The 13978-nt window shown below is 43.4% G+C and overlaps 1 protein-coding gene across 4 annotated transcripts in view; it reads left to right on the forward strand.

The window, feature by feature from the left end:
• Positions 1-13978, forward strand: part of SGK3 (serum/glucocorticoid regulated kinase family member 3) — a 125808-nt gene that overhangs the window by 69952 nt on the left and 41878 nt on the right. For all 4 annotated transcript variants that reach the window (XM_058668697.1, XM_004588026.3, XM_004588025.2 and 1 more), the window contains one exon: positions 12547-12739. In XM_058668697.1, the coding sequence (XP_058524680.1) occupies positions 12644-12739 (96 nt within the window). In that variant the 5' untranslated portion in view covers positions 12547-12643. The remainder of the gene's footprint in view (positions 1-12546; positions 12740-13978) is intronic.

The following is a 13978-nucleotide window of genomic DNA, read 5'->3' on the forward strand; positions in this document are numbered from 1 at the left end:
GTCTTTTAGGAGTTTTACGGTTTTGCATCTTACGTGCCTGGATTTTCTTTTGGATATTCCTTATCTAGCCCTGTCTGCTCTCTCCTGTGGGTAGTGGTGTTCCCAGACACTCCAGTGCCCTTGTTGAAAAAAAAAAACCTGGTAACTCTTCTGGCCCTCGTTGCTTTTGCGGCAGGCCTGTGGATACTGCCCTGCATGCCCTGGTGTGCAGGAGCTGTCTCTGCTTGCTGTTAGTCAGGAGTGGATAATGATACTGACAGGTCTCTCACGCTTCTGTGTCAGTCGGTGCGCTTGATGTGAAAAGGAAATGGGGTTCAGGAATACTCCATTTTTTAGAGTTAAAAGGAAAATAATTTGACCTTTTTACAAAAAAAAAAGGCTTTTTGATTACCCCGAAACAAAGTTGGACAAGCTTTCGACAGCAATTAGCACACAGTAGACAATAGAATGGGCACAATGGAGGGAAATTATGCTTTTAAAAGGCTTTAATCTGCCTTTCCAATAAAAATAAATCTTTTTTAAAAGGCTTTAATAGTTATAATAAAATAATTTTAAAATTTTTTGGGAAAAAACCTTAAGTAGTATCATCTTTTTTTTAAGTGTTTATTTTTATTGGAAAAGTAGATCAGATTTACGGAGAAAAGGAGCGACAGAGAGAAAGATCTTCCACCAGCTGGTTCACTCCTTAAATGTTCACAGTGGCCAGAGTTGAATCTACCCAAAGCCAGGAGCCAGGAGCTTCTTCCAGGTCTCCCATGTGGATGTAGGGTCCCAAGGCCTTGGGCCGTCCTCGACTACGTTCTCAGGGAGCTGCATGGAAAGTGGAGCAGCTAGGACATGAACCAGCACCCATATGGGATCCTGGGTTTGCAAGATGAGGGTTCAGACATTGAGCCGTCATACCCGGTCCCCAACTAGAGTCATCTGTTATAAGCAATATCTGTATCAACAACGTTTTCTTCTTCAAATTTGTAAAATAGTTATTTGGAAGAGTTAAAGAAAGAGTAGAAGATACAAGAGAGATCTTCCATCTGCTGGCTCACTCCCAAATGTCCATAATAGGCAGGACTGGGGCAGGCTGAAGCTAGGAGCTTAGGTCTCTCCTGTGTCTACGGCAGAGGCCCAAGTGCTTGGGCCATCTTCTGCTGCCTTCCCAGGTTCACATTGTCAGAAACTACATCAGGAGTGGAACAGCCAGGGCTTGAACTGGAGTTCATATGAGATTCTGGCTTCACAGGCAACCCACACTGATACTTTTTATCATCTCAACATTTTAAATCAATAAGTGGTTTTTATGAACTGGGAAGAGGAAAATCTCCTTCCCACCCCCACAAAACCACAAAATTAGCTCCCCCTCCTTTTCTAAAGCTGTATCTTTAACAGCATTTTTCTTTTGTCCTCTGTATTTCATAATTTCATCTTCTGTTGCCCTTGAGATGCAGCCAGCACCCTGGGCCTGCTCTGTCTCAAGCTCTTGCTTAGATGCTTCCGTGTCATGTTTCGAAAATGGAACAGCAGGGGCCGCCCATGGCCTACTGCTGCCCAAACCCTAACCCTTCCTGTAACCTGCCTGCTTGGTGGGCACCTGCTGGTTTGTTCTCTTGGCTCTGTCTCTGCATGGATGCTTGGAAGAGGATGCATGCAGCAGCAGCATGAGGCTTTGCAGGTCAGGCTGTGGGAGTCAGGCTCTGTGTTCTGTCAGTGCTGGCATCCATAGCTGTGGTGTGAAGTACTCCTGAGTGTCCAGGTGTTTTCATAGATAACATGGGGATGCTGATAGCTGGCTCAGCAGTTACTGTGGGGATTCAGTGATGTATTGGATATGAATGTTGGCATAGCTGCTCAGTTAATGTGAGCTTCTCGGTGTCGGCACTCTTGCCATATTGGGCTGGATAATTTTTTTGTTACCAAGGCAATGCTGTTCAATGTAAATGCTTAGAATCATCCTCAACTCCTCGCTTCCAAGTCATGACAAAAAATATCTCCAGAACACTGCTCAGCAAAAATTGCCCTAACATGAAAACCATTATATTGTATTTGCTGTTAGAGTACTCTTGCAAATTCCTTAAGATCTAGCTGGCCCGTGAAAGTTCTGCTCTTATCTGACCTTCCCCCCCCCCGCCTGCTCTATCTTTTGGATGAGTCTGAATTGACTCATGAGCTAGACAGTACAGTTAGTTCTTTCGTTCTGGGGTGTATCTCATTGCAGTCGTATGACACTGTAGCCCTCTTCCTCCCTTGCTGCCCTGCCCCTGGTCTAGGCGAGCCAGCGGGCCAGGGAACCCTCCTCCGTTCAGCAGTGTCTTGTGCCCCTGGCCTAGGCGAGCCAGCGGGCCAGGGAACCCTCCTCCGTTCAGCAGTGTCTTGTGCCCCTCCCGAGACTGAAGACAAACTTACTTGTTACTCCTCTTTGGAAAAGCCCCACATACCTGTGCACCACCCCAGCAGTTCTAGCTTTCATTCCCACATGACCAGTGTCACTTTCTGTTCTTTATTTTTTACTTGTGACGTTTTTATGTCAATCCTGTTCTCATTTGTTTTATTTGGCTGCCTGGCCAGAGAATGATTTTGCAGAATTTTAATTGCTTTGGTTTTACAGAGTAAATGTGCATACAATTTATTATAATAGCAGGGTTGCTCTTTATTACTTTATTTATTTTTTTTTTAAAGATTTACTTATTTTTTTACAAAGTCAGATATACATAGAGGAGGAGAGACAGAGAGGAAGATCTTCCGTCCGATGATTCACTCCCCAAGTGAGCCGCAACGGGCCGGTGTGCGCCGATCCGAAGCCGGGAACCAGGAACCTCTTCCGGGTCTCCCACGCGGGTGCAGTGTCCCAATGCATTGGGCCGTCCTCGACTGCTTTCCCAGGCCACAAGCAGGGAGCTGGATGGGAAGTGGAGCTGCTGGGATCAGAACCGGCGCCCATATGGGATCCCGGGGCGTTCAAGGCGAGGACTTCAGCCGCTAGGCCACGCCGCCGGGCCCTTTATTACTTTATTTTTAATCCCTTACAAATAAATTTATAGACCTCCTTCCCTGGTGCTAGCGAAGTCTAGGGCACGTGTGCACTGTGGAGGCGGTTGGGATATAATGGATGAACCTGACGGCAGACCACCTTGTTTCAAATCCTGACTCTACCATCCTTGGGCGAATTTTTGCATCTTTAAATACTAGAAGTTGTGATCCTACTAAGTTTCAGCTCTTCCCCATCAGTGTTTGAAGTTAGCGACCAAGCAAAGGACACTTTCTTATTAAAAATGTATTTGCTAGAAACAGAGTTAGGCAGACAGAGAGAGATTCCATCTACTGAATCAGTCTTCAAACATCCACAGTGGCCAGGGCAGGGCTGGGGCCAAAGCTGAGAACTGAAAACACCATTCTTATCTTCCATGTGATAGCTGCCATCCTTGGCTGCCTCGTTTGCAGAAATGTGGATCAGAAGCAGGGATTGGATTAGAGCCCAGGAATCCCAAGCTGCAGCTTAATCCACTGAGCTGCCACACCTCTCCTCTGCTTTATTTGTTATGCTTGGTTTCTCCTCAGATTCTTCTTAGTTGGGGCTGTTGTAAGGACAACCAAATAAGCAGGTGTAAAGTCCAGTCTGGTTTATATGTAGTTTAGCCACTAAACATGATTAGGGAGAGGGTGTGGTACAGTGGTTCAACAGGTTAATCCTCTGCTTGCAAGTGCCAGCACCTCATATAGGCACTGGTTTGTGTCCCAGCTGCTCTACTTTCAGTGCTCTCTGTTTCCTGCTTGTGGCCTGGGAAAGCAGTGGAGGATGACCCAAAACCTTGGGATCTTGCACCGTCTCGGAAGACCTAGAAGAAGCTCAATGTTCCTGGCTTTGGATCAGCTTTACTCTGGCCATTGTGGCCATCTGGAGATCTCTCTGTTCCTCCTTTTCTCTGTAAATCTGCCTTTCCAATAAAAATAAACAAATCTTTTTTAAAAAGTATATGGTTAGGGAGGGTCCATATAGCAAAGCAAATAAGTAAGTAGAGATTTTTGGAGTTGGACGGATTTGAGTTTTGAGTCCCAGCTCTGTTGCCTATTATTTTGAATACTAAGTTGAACAAGGATTTAATCTCTGTTTTTATTCAGAGCTTGTCTTTATTGCCACCCCATTTTTTGAGTTTGTTTTTCTGCACACAGTTTAGGCCAGTAGATGATGTGAGCTTTTCAAATCTGTATCATAGCTCTGTGGATGAGTTGTGGAAATTGAATTAGAAAAGAAGTTTATTTTGATGGAAAAAATATTTTAAATTCATGTAAATGAGCGGTATTCATAAAGTTTATGGAAAATACATAGTATAAAAATTTTCACAGGGATTTCAATTTTTTTCTAAGACTGAAATACACTTAACATTAAATTACGTTTTTCACAGACTTTTTGACGTACCTTATACATGACTGGCTATGCTTTCCTAGTATATCATGCATATACTAACATCATCCTCAGCACATTTTCAAGAGATTGGTTGGTTTGTTTGAAAGAGTGAGAGAGAGAAGGAGAGATTTCATTCTGTGGTTCACTCTCTAAATGCCTCAAATGGCTGGGTTACTAAGCTAAGCCAGAAGCAGAGAAAGCAGGAATTCTGTCTGGGTCACGTAGGTGGGTGACAGGAACCCCGGTCTTTAGACCATCATAAACACCGGCAGGAAGCCAGCTCAGAAATACGTAGTAGCTGGTACTTAACCAAGGTACTCCAGTATGGGATGCGGATGTCCCTAGTGATGGATTACCCCCTGCACTACAGTGCCTCCTCCAACGTATTTTTTGTTGTCATTTTAAAGATTGATTTGAAAATGGTACAAAGGAAGAAAAACAAAGATCTTTGCTCTGTGGGTTCACTCCCTAAATAGCTATAATAACCAGCACGGGGCCATGCTGAAGTCAGAAATCAGGACCTTCATCCAGGACTTTGATGTGAATGGCAGCAGCCAAAACACCGGAGCTGTGTGCTGCCTTTCCCAGGCTGAGAGCAGGGAGCTGGAGCCTGGGTACTCCTGATTGAGGTGCTGACAGGACCATTGTCTGCTCAGGGCCTGCTAACTGACTCATAGACGATTCTTTCTAGTTATGTCTTCATTCACATGGTAGAAGTGAAACAGTCTCCTGGGGCCTGTGGTCTCTAAAGGTACGAGTCCTTTTCTGGGGGTTTCCTCCTTATGACCTGTCACCTACCCACAACATGCTGGTGATTATGTCTCAACACAAAACGGGCAGGGACACAAACATTTAGACAGTAGTAGTTAGTTTCTTCATATAAGGTAACAGAAAAAAACAAGACTGTTATAGTATCTATATTTATTTAAAGATTTATTTATTTATTTGAAGGAGTTAGGGAGCTTCTATTTACTAATTTACTCCCCCCAAGTGGTACCAGTGTCCTGGATTGGACTAGGCTGGAGCTAGGAACGCAGAACTCCATTTGGGTCTCCCAAGTAGGTGGCAGGGGCCCATGCACTTGGGCCATCTTCTGCTGCCATCTGGTACGTTGGCAAAGAGCTGGATGAGAAGTGGAACAGCCAGGGCTTAAATTCCTACTCATGGGATGCTAGCATTGCAGGCTGTGGCTTAACCCACTGTACAACACTGGTCCTGTATGTCTTTCTGTATTTAGTCTTATGGGTTAAGTTGGCATAATATACATTTTTTTTCCTTCTAAGGGTGTGTGTGTCTGTGTGTGTGTGTGTGTGTGTGGCCTCTCCCTGCTAGTCAACCTTGTTCATTGTTGAAATCTCCGAAATATTTATTCCCATAGGATCTAGTTTCCTGTAGCTTCATCTTCACTGGGTTGCCACAGTTCCTCATTGGCTATACTCCATGAATTTTGATTCCAGATATAGAGTGGCTACCTACTTTTCCTTCTGGAAGTTAGGATCACTGGCCTCATTGGGATGGTCGTTATTTTCTTACTATTAGAAGTACCTTGTACATGACTGGCTGTGAGTAGTGACTAATTTTATTTTGTAATTTAGTAGAACAAGACTGTTCCATGGAGGCAACATTCCTCCACCAAACTCAGGATTGCAGTGGGAATCAAAAATTCCATCAGGGATCATGCAGAGTACTGTTCAGACGTGCCACTCTCAGTCCCCAGTACACGCACTAGCAACACGTAGAAATCACACCAGTAGGCTGCATGTCCTCAGAGTACAGCTCCCTTTATAGGAGGTTGTTTCCAGGCAGCTGCCCTCGGTGATCTTTCCATGGCTGCTTCATTGCTCAGTCAGGTAGCTGCGCCTAGGTGGAAGGCAAGACAAGTTGGACACAGCAATGAGCCTGTTGCCACACTTGCTTGCCATTAGTGTGTTCCGTGGTTTGATTTGATCTCATACTGCGGTGTCCTTGCTGCACTCTATCTGGTTTTGCCCCTGAAGCTCCCTAAAATGGGGTTCTGTGACATTGATAAGTGCCTGCTGTAACCAGGAGTGGTGGTGCTAGCAGAAGCCTTTCAGGAGAAGATGGGATTTTTGCTTACTTCCCTGTAGGATGGGCTCATGGTGGGGCTCTGTGTTGCGTTTCACTGTGGAGTGTTATTTAGCCCTTCTATATCCCTAACCCTACCACTTTGTTCACTTTGTCATGGGTCAAGCCAGCAGTAGAAAAACTGGAAAAGAGACTTACTGACACCTATAAGATAGATCATTGGGGATCACGCAGTTAAGAACCCCCCTCCTGTGGTTAACTTGCAGTGGATATTTATCTGGGTCTCAGATATGTTCACATTCTACATGACAGTGAAAGATTCATGCAAATGCTTCTCTTGTAGACCTCCCTTTTAAAGACACTAATCTTTCTACTTTTTTTTTCCAAGCCCCTTACAGCAAGCTGTCCATTAGTCACTGTCTAAAAGTCATCAAAGATAGGTCTTTTTAGTACCCTACTCGAATGTGTAGTGCTCAGAATTCTGCCCACTGGCAAGATTGCCTTTCATCGTTTTCTTCCAGGTCCATCCTGAATGAACTGCCTTCTCACGTCCAGCTAGTGCCAGCACGCTGGACATGTCCCTACATAAACAGATGTGTGCCCGTTCTTCCTCTGCTAACCGGCACTGGCTTCTCCTCATGAGGTCTCAAGTGTGGGTTGAGAGAGAACTGACTGGGAAGAAGGAACACGCTTCAGGAGAGCTCACACTGCCTGTCACTACAGCCTACTTGTGCCTTCCAGACATGTTCAGGCCCTATCTTGATTTTAACCATACCAAGTGGTATGATTCAGTCAGTCAAAAAGTACTGTGTTCACAATGAGCTGTTGTTATACAGTCACTTGTTTTTTCATAGCCATATTTTTAATCTACCGTTGCCTAATAGCAAACGGTATGTCAAATGGACAGTAGTTGTTGGCAAATCCAAGGCAGGAATGCAGAACAATTTTTCTGGTAAGGCTATTTGATATTTGTAACCTCATTTGTGGGCCATATGCAGTTACCAACTTGAAAATTGGCCTGCTGTCAGTTTATTGAATTTTGAGTCCCACCTGTGCTTGCCTTGGCAGGGCCAGACTATTGGACTTCATGGGCTGGATGTTCCCTACCCATGCCCTAGGGGTCTACAGCTTTTATTTTCTTGATGCCTATCAGAGGTATCCCATCCCATCCCTGCCTTCTGGTACAATTGGGTGTGCTGCGGGACAGACCCAAGGGTTAGGACAGCTTTCATTGGTGTTCCTCCTCTTGGAACAGGCTTCAATAAAAACTTTTCTTTTTATTTATAAAAACGTCTCCAAATATGACATTCACCGAGTGTTCTGTGTCATACTCAAGGAAGTGATAAAAAAAGGTGCAAAATAATTCTGCCTCAGATCAGTGGAACTCTGGAAATCATCAGTGTAGCAGGTCCCTTTTGGTATAGCTTCTTTTCTATCATCTTCTCATTGTGTCTTTTTTATTAGATTTAAAATTTTATTATTATTTTTTTAATTACATTGCATTATGTGACACTGTTTCATAGGCTCTGGGATTCCCCCAACCCCTCCCCCTATGGTGGATTCCTCCACCTTGGTGCAGTATTACAGTTCAATTTCAGTCAGGATTCTTTCATTGCAAGCATAGAGTCCAGCATCTTATTGTCCAGATAATTTCAGTGGTTTCTTGGGGAGACCATCTCTGGTCTGAAGGCAGAGCTGGCAGAATATCATCCCAATCAATTAAAATCCACAACATAACATCAACACAATTTACAACATTATGGAATTAATTGACATGGTGTTCAGTAACAAATATGTTAAAAAATGCAGGTTCTTAACCATATCCTGTGACTACTTCATTGACATTTCAATTTTAGTTTCTACACAGAACTGGCTGCTACATACCAGATAGGAAACGGTCAGCGTGGACTCACACATACCTTACTAGGTAGGACACAAAGATTAGTTACTCCTCACTAAGGTATTGAAGATTTCTCTGCACACCCCTCCTAAAACTGTTCTGATTGTGTCTTTTAATAGGTATCTGGAATACTTGCCACTCACTAGGTTAGGTTAAGAAAATGCCATCCATGTAGTGGACTGCTGTCATCATCTGTGTCAACATGATCACAGTTCCTCTAGACTGTGTTATAACGATAGTGCTTCTACCATTTGATGACTAATTGTACCTCACTGTCCTTCCTGATGGTCATGAAAAAAGAAAACAACAGATCACTGATCAGGAGTGAGGCTGATTCTCTTTCCCAAAGTGTCACATCTAAAATCAAAGCTGAAACTCGCATCACTATCTGATTAAAATGGTGTTAATCCATAGTCATGGCTCAAGAGTTTTATGACTTTGGTCCAAGTAAATGGGCAAGCTAAAATGAGGGTGATAGTAGGGTTCAACAGCCCTGCATTCGTCAACTCTCTGACAGGGGTACTGATTTCTGTGATACAGTTTTTGGTTGCTTTCTTCCTGGAGGGAGGGAGATAGTTCTGATGCTGTCTTCTTGGGCACTTTTTCCATAGCATCTCTTATTACATGGCATAGAGAACCAACATAGGTATTTGGTCAGGTGCTGCATGTATGCATGTCCAGTAAAATTCAGGGAATAGAGACATAAACATAGGACAGCCCTGTGTTCCCATGGGACTCCCCATGGAACACTAAGGCTGACTTTTCTCTTACTCTGCCCCTGAAAGTCCCACTCTGACTGGTAGACCAATTTTTGATCTCTAAGAATTAGTGTAGTTTGGAGTTGATAACCAGTAACCCTTGAAAGAATTATATATTCCACTTCCCACAAAGGAAAATCAGCCTGGGAATGGCTGCAAGTTGCTCTAGATGAGACAACTTTTGGCCAGGGAAAGGCTCACAGTCATATTTGGTCCTTGATCCAGCATCCCTTGATTATACCTTTGCAGTTTCTAGACTTGCTGATAACAATTGCTGCAATTCTTCTTTTTTTTTTTTTTTAATAAAGACAGGTTTAAGGGTTTGCTCTTCTGACTCCTTTGGGTTATATGAGGCAGCGAAGGATGGTGGGAGTAGATAGGATAATCTGAATCTCCTTTCTGTAAAACAACTTGAAAGGGCTGGCTTGGGGGTTGAGGACATTGAAGACTGCTCAGGGAAAGGTGTAGGTTGGCACTTAGAGCAAGCGAGTTCAGAGTCCCACATTCTTAGCCTCATCTGTGTCTGCCGAAGTGCGTGTATCCATGAGTCAGGATCATTCTCGTTTCCAACCAGTGCTTTTATGTTAGTGTATGAAAATGTGTAGGATCAGGGCCCGGTGTGGTGACCTAGTGGCTAAAGTCCTCTCCTTGAACATGCCAGGATCCCATATGGGTGCAGGTTCTAATCCCAAGAGCCCCACTTCCCATCCAGCTCCCTGCTTGTGGCCTGGGAGGGCAGTCAAGGATGGCCCAGGGCCTTGGGTTCCTGCACCCCTGTAGGAGACCTGGAGGAAGTTCCTGGCTCCTGGCTCCTGGCTCCTGGCTCCAGGCTCCTGGCTTCAGATCAGCACAGCACTGGCCATTGTGGTCACTTGGGGGAGTGAACCATAGGATGGGGGAACATCCTCTCTATCTCTCCTCCTCTCTGTATATCTGACTTTGCAATAAAAATAAATAAATCTTTAAAAAATTTTGTAGGATCATATGGTTCACTGACTATAGTCCTTATATTAAAACTGTGGACCCCGTCATTAGTGCTGGAAACTTGGCAGCTACAAGAGACAAAGGCTCCTTGAAAACAGCTTTAGATTTTCAACCTCTCTGGGAATTCACAGCTTTAAACTCATTGCTTGCTCTGTGCATGTTCTCAAGGACAGTAGAAGCAGCCAAAGTCCAAAGTCAGCAACTTCATCATCCTACCCTCCATCTGTGTTCAGTCCTGTAACAACATCACAGGAGATCATTTGAGTGGCCATGTCACTGTGTGCTATCCCCTCCCTGCACAGGAAGATAATCATGGCACTTATCACATGTGCATCCCATGTTTGTGCCTGGATATCAGTTAATTACATCGATCACTTGACACACAAGTAATTGAAGGTAGTCTACCAAAATGGGTGCTTACTAAAAGCAGGACTGAGGGAACCAGCAAGGCATGGTGAAGTCCTCTTTTTACAAACAAAATTAAGAAACAGTATTACTCTCAGACTTGGAATTGCAGCCATGGGAAAAGAGCTGCCTGGTAGGAACTGTAGAGAAACTACTGCTGTCAGAAAGAGAGTAGGGATTAGGACCTAAATCACTTGAGCATCCTGCTCCCCCTACCTTCTGACCTGCTGCCTGTCATCAGCTGAGCCCGGTTAATGGCAAAATATGTAGCTTTCGTGTTTAGTCTACAGAGAGAAGCCTTCATGGGGCAGAAAGAGTAGTGATTATATCTAGAAAGACAGGAAGATTACCTAGCACAGGATCAAGTGTGCACCTAGAGTGAGAGCCTCTACATGTAACTGCCTGTTGTGTCACCATACTCTTAGATATGCACTGGGTACAAGAGAGCTTGTCCTCCCCACCATCTCTGTCTTTCCTCTGCTCTTAGGGAAGACTTGAGGCCTGATATCTTCCTGTAATTCTGTTCTTGTGGGTTACAGCGCAGTCAGACATGATCAGAAATTCGTGGTGGTGCATAATAAAGTGCCAGCAGGACCTGCCAGATACTGAGTCCCACATTCTCAAGTCCGAAGTATGGGAGCTATAGCTGATCATCTTCCCTCTCTCATGATTTCTGCTGCAGGGGTAAGGATAGGCTAAAGTGGGTCCTGGAGCTCATTCTCATCTACCCTAGAAGGGCCATGTGGTCTTCTTGCTCTAGTCCCTAAGCAGAGGACCACTGGGATAGGAGGACAGACTCAGCTCAGGTGTTGCCCTAAATTCACTGGGGACTTTTACAGACCTTTATGGTGCTATAACTTACTTACTTATTTTTAAAAGTTTATTTATTTGAAAGGCAGAGTTACAGAGGGAGAGATCAGTCTTCCATCTGCTTGTTCACTCTAGATGACAACATAGGGCTCAAACCTCAGGCCATCTGCTGCTGCTTTCCTAGGTGCATTATCAACAGGGAACTGGATTAGAAGTACAGCAGCAGGACTTGAACTGGTGCTCATATGTGATGTTGCACTGCCAGCAGCAGTTTAATCTGCTCCACTACCCTGACCCCCAGGGCTCTATAATATAATATACAGTTGTCACCATCTGTATTTAGAAGGAAACAGTTATACTTCCATAGATCATGTAACAGTGGATTCAGCTACATATACATCCTTTCTGTATTTCCAGGAACAAATACAACAATTATCTCTTAGGAAGTACCCTCCTTCGAAACTCATTCCACTTTAATAATGATTTCTGCTGATTTACATTTGAAATCACTGCCTGAATATAATTTATTCACAGTGATCAGATTTGTCAGAGGGATTTCTTTAAAGTAATCATCCAAGAAAATATCCAGGCAGTCTGCCCTTTTACAAAGTACTGTTTGTGTCAGCAGAGAGTATGGGCTCTTGAGTGTTTCAGAGGTGACATTGATATGACATCTCAAACCCTTTAGTGAGTGAAATGATATTAACCTACCGCCTTTGTTCTGTATGAAGATCTGTAATATCTCTGACCAGGGTCCAATGTGTAAGAATCTTTAGGATGTTAAAATGCAACACACACAGTGTAGTGGTTAAAAGGCAGGATTCTGGAGCCAGGCAATCTGGATTCAAATCCCAGTTGCTTCATTTGTAACACAGATAGTTACTTACTGTACAGGATTGTAATTGAAATTGTTCAGCAAACTCCACTAGTTAACCGGACTACAGGATTTCAAAACCACACTTTGAGTCCATCCAACTAAATGATGAGCGCCTGAACCCAAATGAACTGTGGATATCAACTCCCAGAATGAAGAAACTAGGATGCTAATGTTTGAATGTGACTCAGTGATAGACGAATAACAGAAACTGAGTCTTTAGTCTAACTAGGACTTAGGAGCAAAAGGAAATTCCTGCCAGAATAATAATGAAATGAACTTAATAAATAAGGAATGACAAGTAATAGTGTTTAAAATGGCTTTGCTAATCAGTTCTCTCCCCCCTCTTTTTTTTCTCTTTCTGTTGGTTAAGGTTGCATGATGGAAGTTGAACATTACCTCAAGAGGTTTTATGTTTTGGATTAGTTGTTTGTCCCATGCTGACTCTACGGACTCTATTTTGGCATTAAATGCAAAGAGATTATACCATGGACTACAAGGAAAGCTGCCCGAGTGTAAGCATTCCCAGCTCTGATGAACACAGAGAGAAAAAGAAGAGATTCACTGTGAGTATGTAATTTAAGGCATTTTGGAAAACATGGACCTAGGTACTGTTCCCGCCTCAGCATTGGTCCTTAGGTAACCTAAAACCAGCTCTACACTATCAGTCTCCACATACTCAGGTTTTATTTCTTCTGAATGATCTATCCTCTGCAAAGCCTTCCTGGCTGCACATAATGGAGGATGTTTTTGCTTGTTTAGTGCAGATTTTTGCCTTTTTTTACCTTATCCCTCAAAGAATATTGTAAAGGCTTGTGAAAGATTGTCTTTCCAGACAGTATGCCTGTGTGTGGACCAGTGTATACACTCGTAATTTTATGTATACCTTGAGAGGTTTAATGGGCTTCTGAAGTCCTTGAACCCTTGTGATGAGGTGTGTGGATGGAAATGTAGTGCCCGAGTCATTTTGCTTTAAAATATTGTAACAAATACAAATGAATTGGCGGGGAGGGGTAAAAAAGAGTTCCTATCTTAGAATTTCTGAAATGTCTTACAACATTTATTAGTTTGTACCTCATTTAAAAAAAATATTCTGTAGTTCATTTCTTTTTCCACCTTGAAGACAATGTCCATTTCTCATTTTACTTACCACTACAGTATTAAAGAGTTTTATGAAGAGTAAGCACAATAAATATTTACTGCACTGGTCTACCAGTGATTATTACTGGCAAATAATCATTTTTATAATTAGTGCAGTAAGATAATATGGTGCTGCATTTAGTTCCAGTAGTCCAGTTAATACATGTGAATCTCTCTTCCGTCTGTGAATGTGTCATTTGTTTATAATGGATCGTGTCTGCCCTGTATATCTCCCTACTGAGAAGTATGAGAAACGCATGTAACCAATTCTGTTTACTCATGGTTTGGTCTACTGATTTGAACACTTTCAGGTGAAATTGCCCAGATTGTCTTAATGTCTTTTCCTGCAGGTTCATACTACGGTTTCTGAGAGGAGGGATATCCCTGTTCACAGTACTGGTTGAGTTGATGATGGACCTCATAGTAGCGTCATGAAGGTTCCATTCCAACTAGCTGGCAGTTATCTGACTGATTGAGCTGCACCAGCCCTGGGCATTTGGCTGGCATCCATTCATTGTTGACATCTGCAGTTGATGTCCTACTTGGTGTCATTGTTGGCTGAGCCATGGTCTTGTGGCTCACTGCTGACTCCGTACCTCAGCTCTGAAGTCTTGACACATATGCCCACAGTTCAGGCTCATTGGTCCATCCTGACCTCTAATAAG

Source organism: Ochotona princeps, chromosome 9 (genome assembly GCF_030435755.1).
Source record: "Ochotona princeps isolate mOchPri1 chromosome 9, mOchPri1.hap1, whole genome shotgun sequence".
Taxonomy (NCBI): Eukaryota; Metazoa; Chordata; class Mammalia; order Lagomorpha; family Ochotonidae; genus Ochotona; species Ochotona princeps.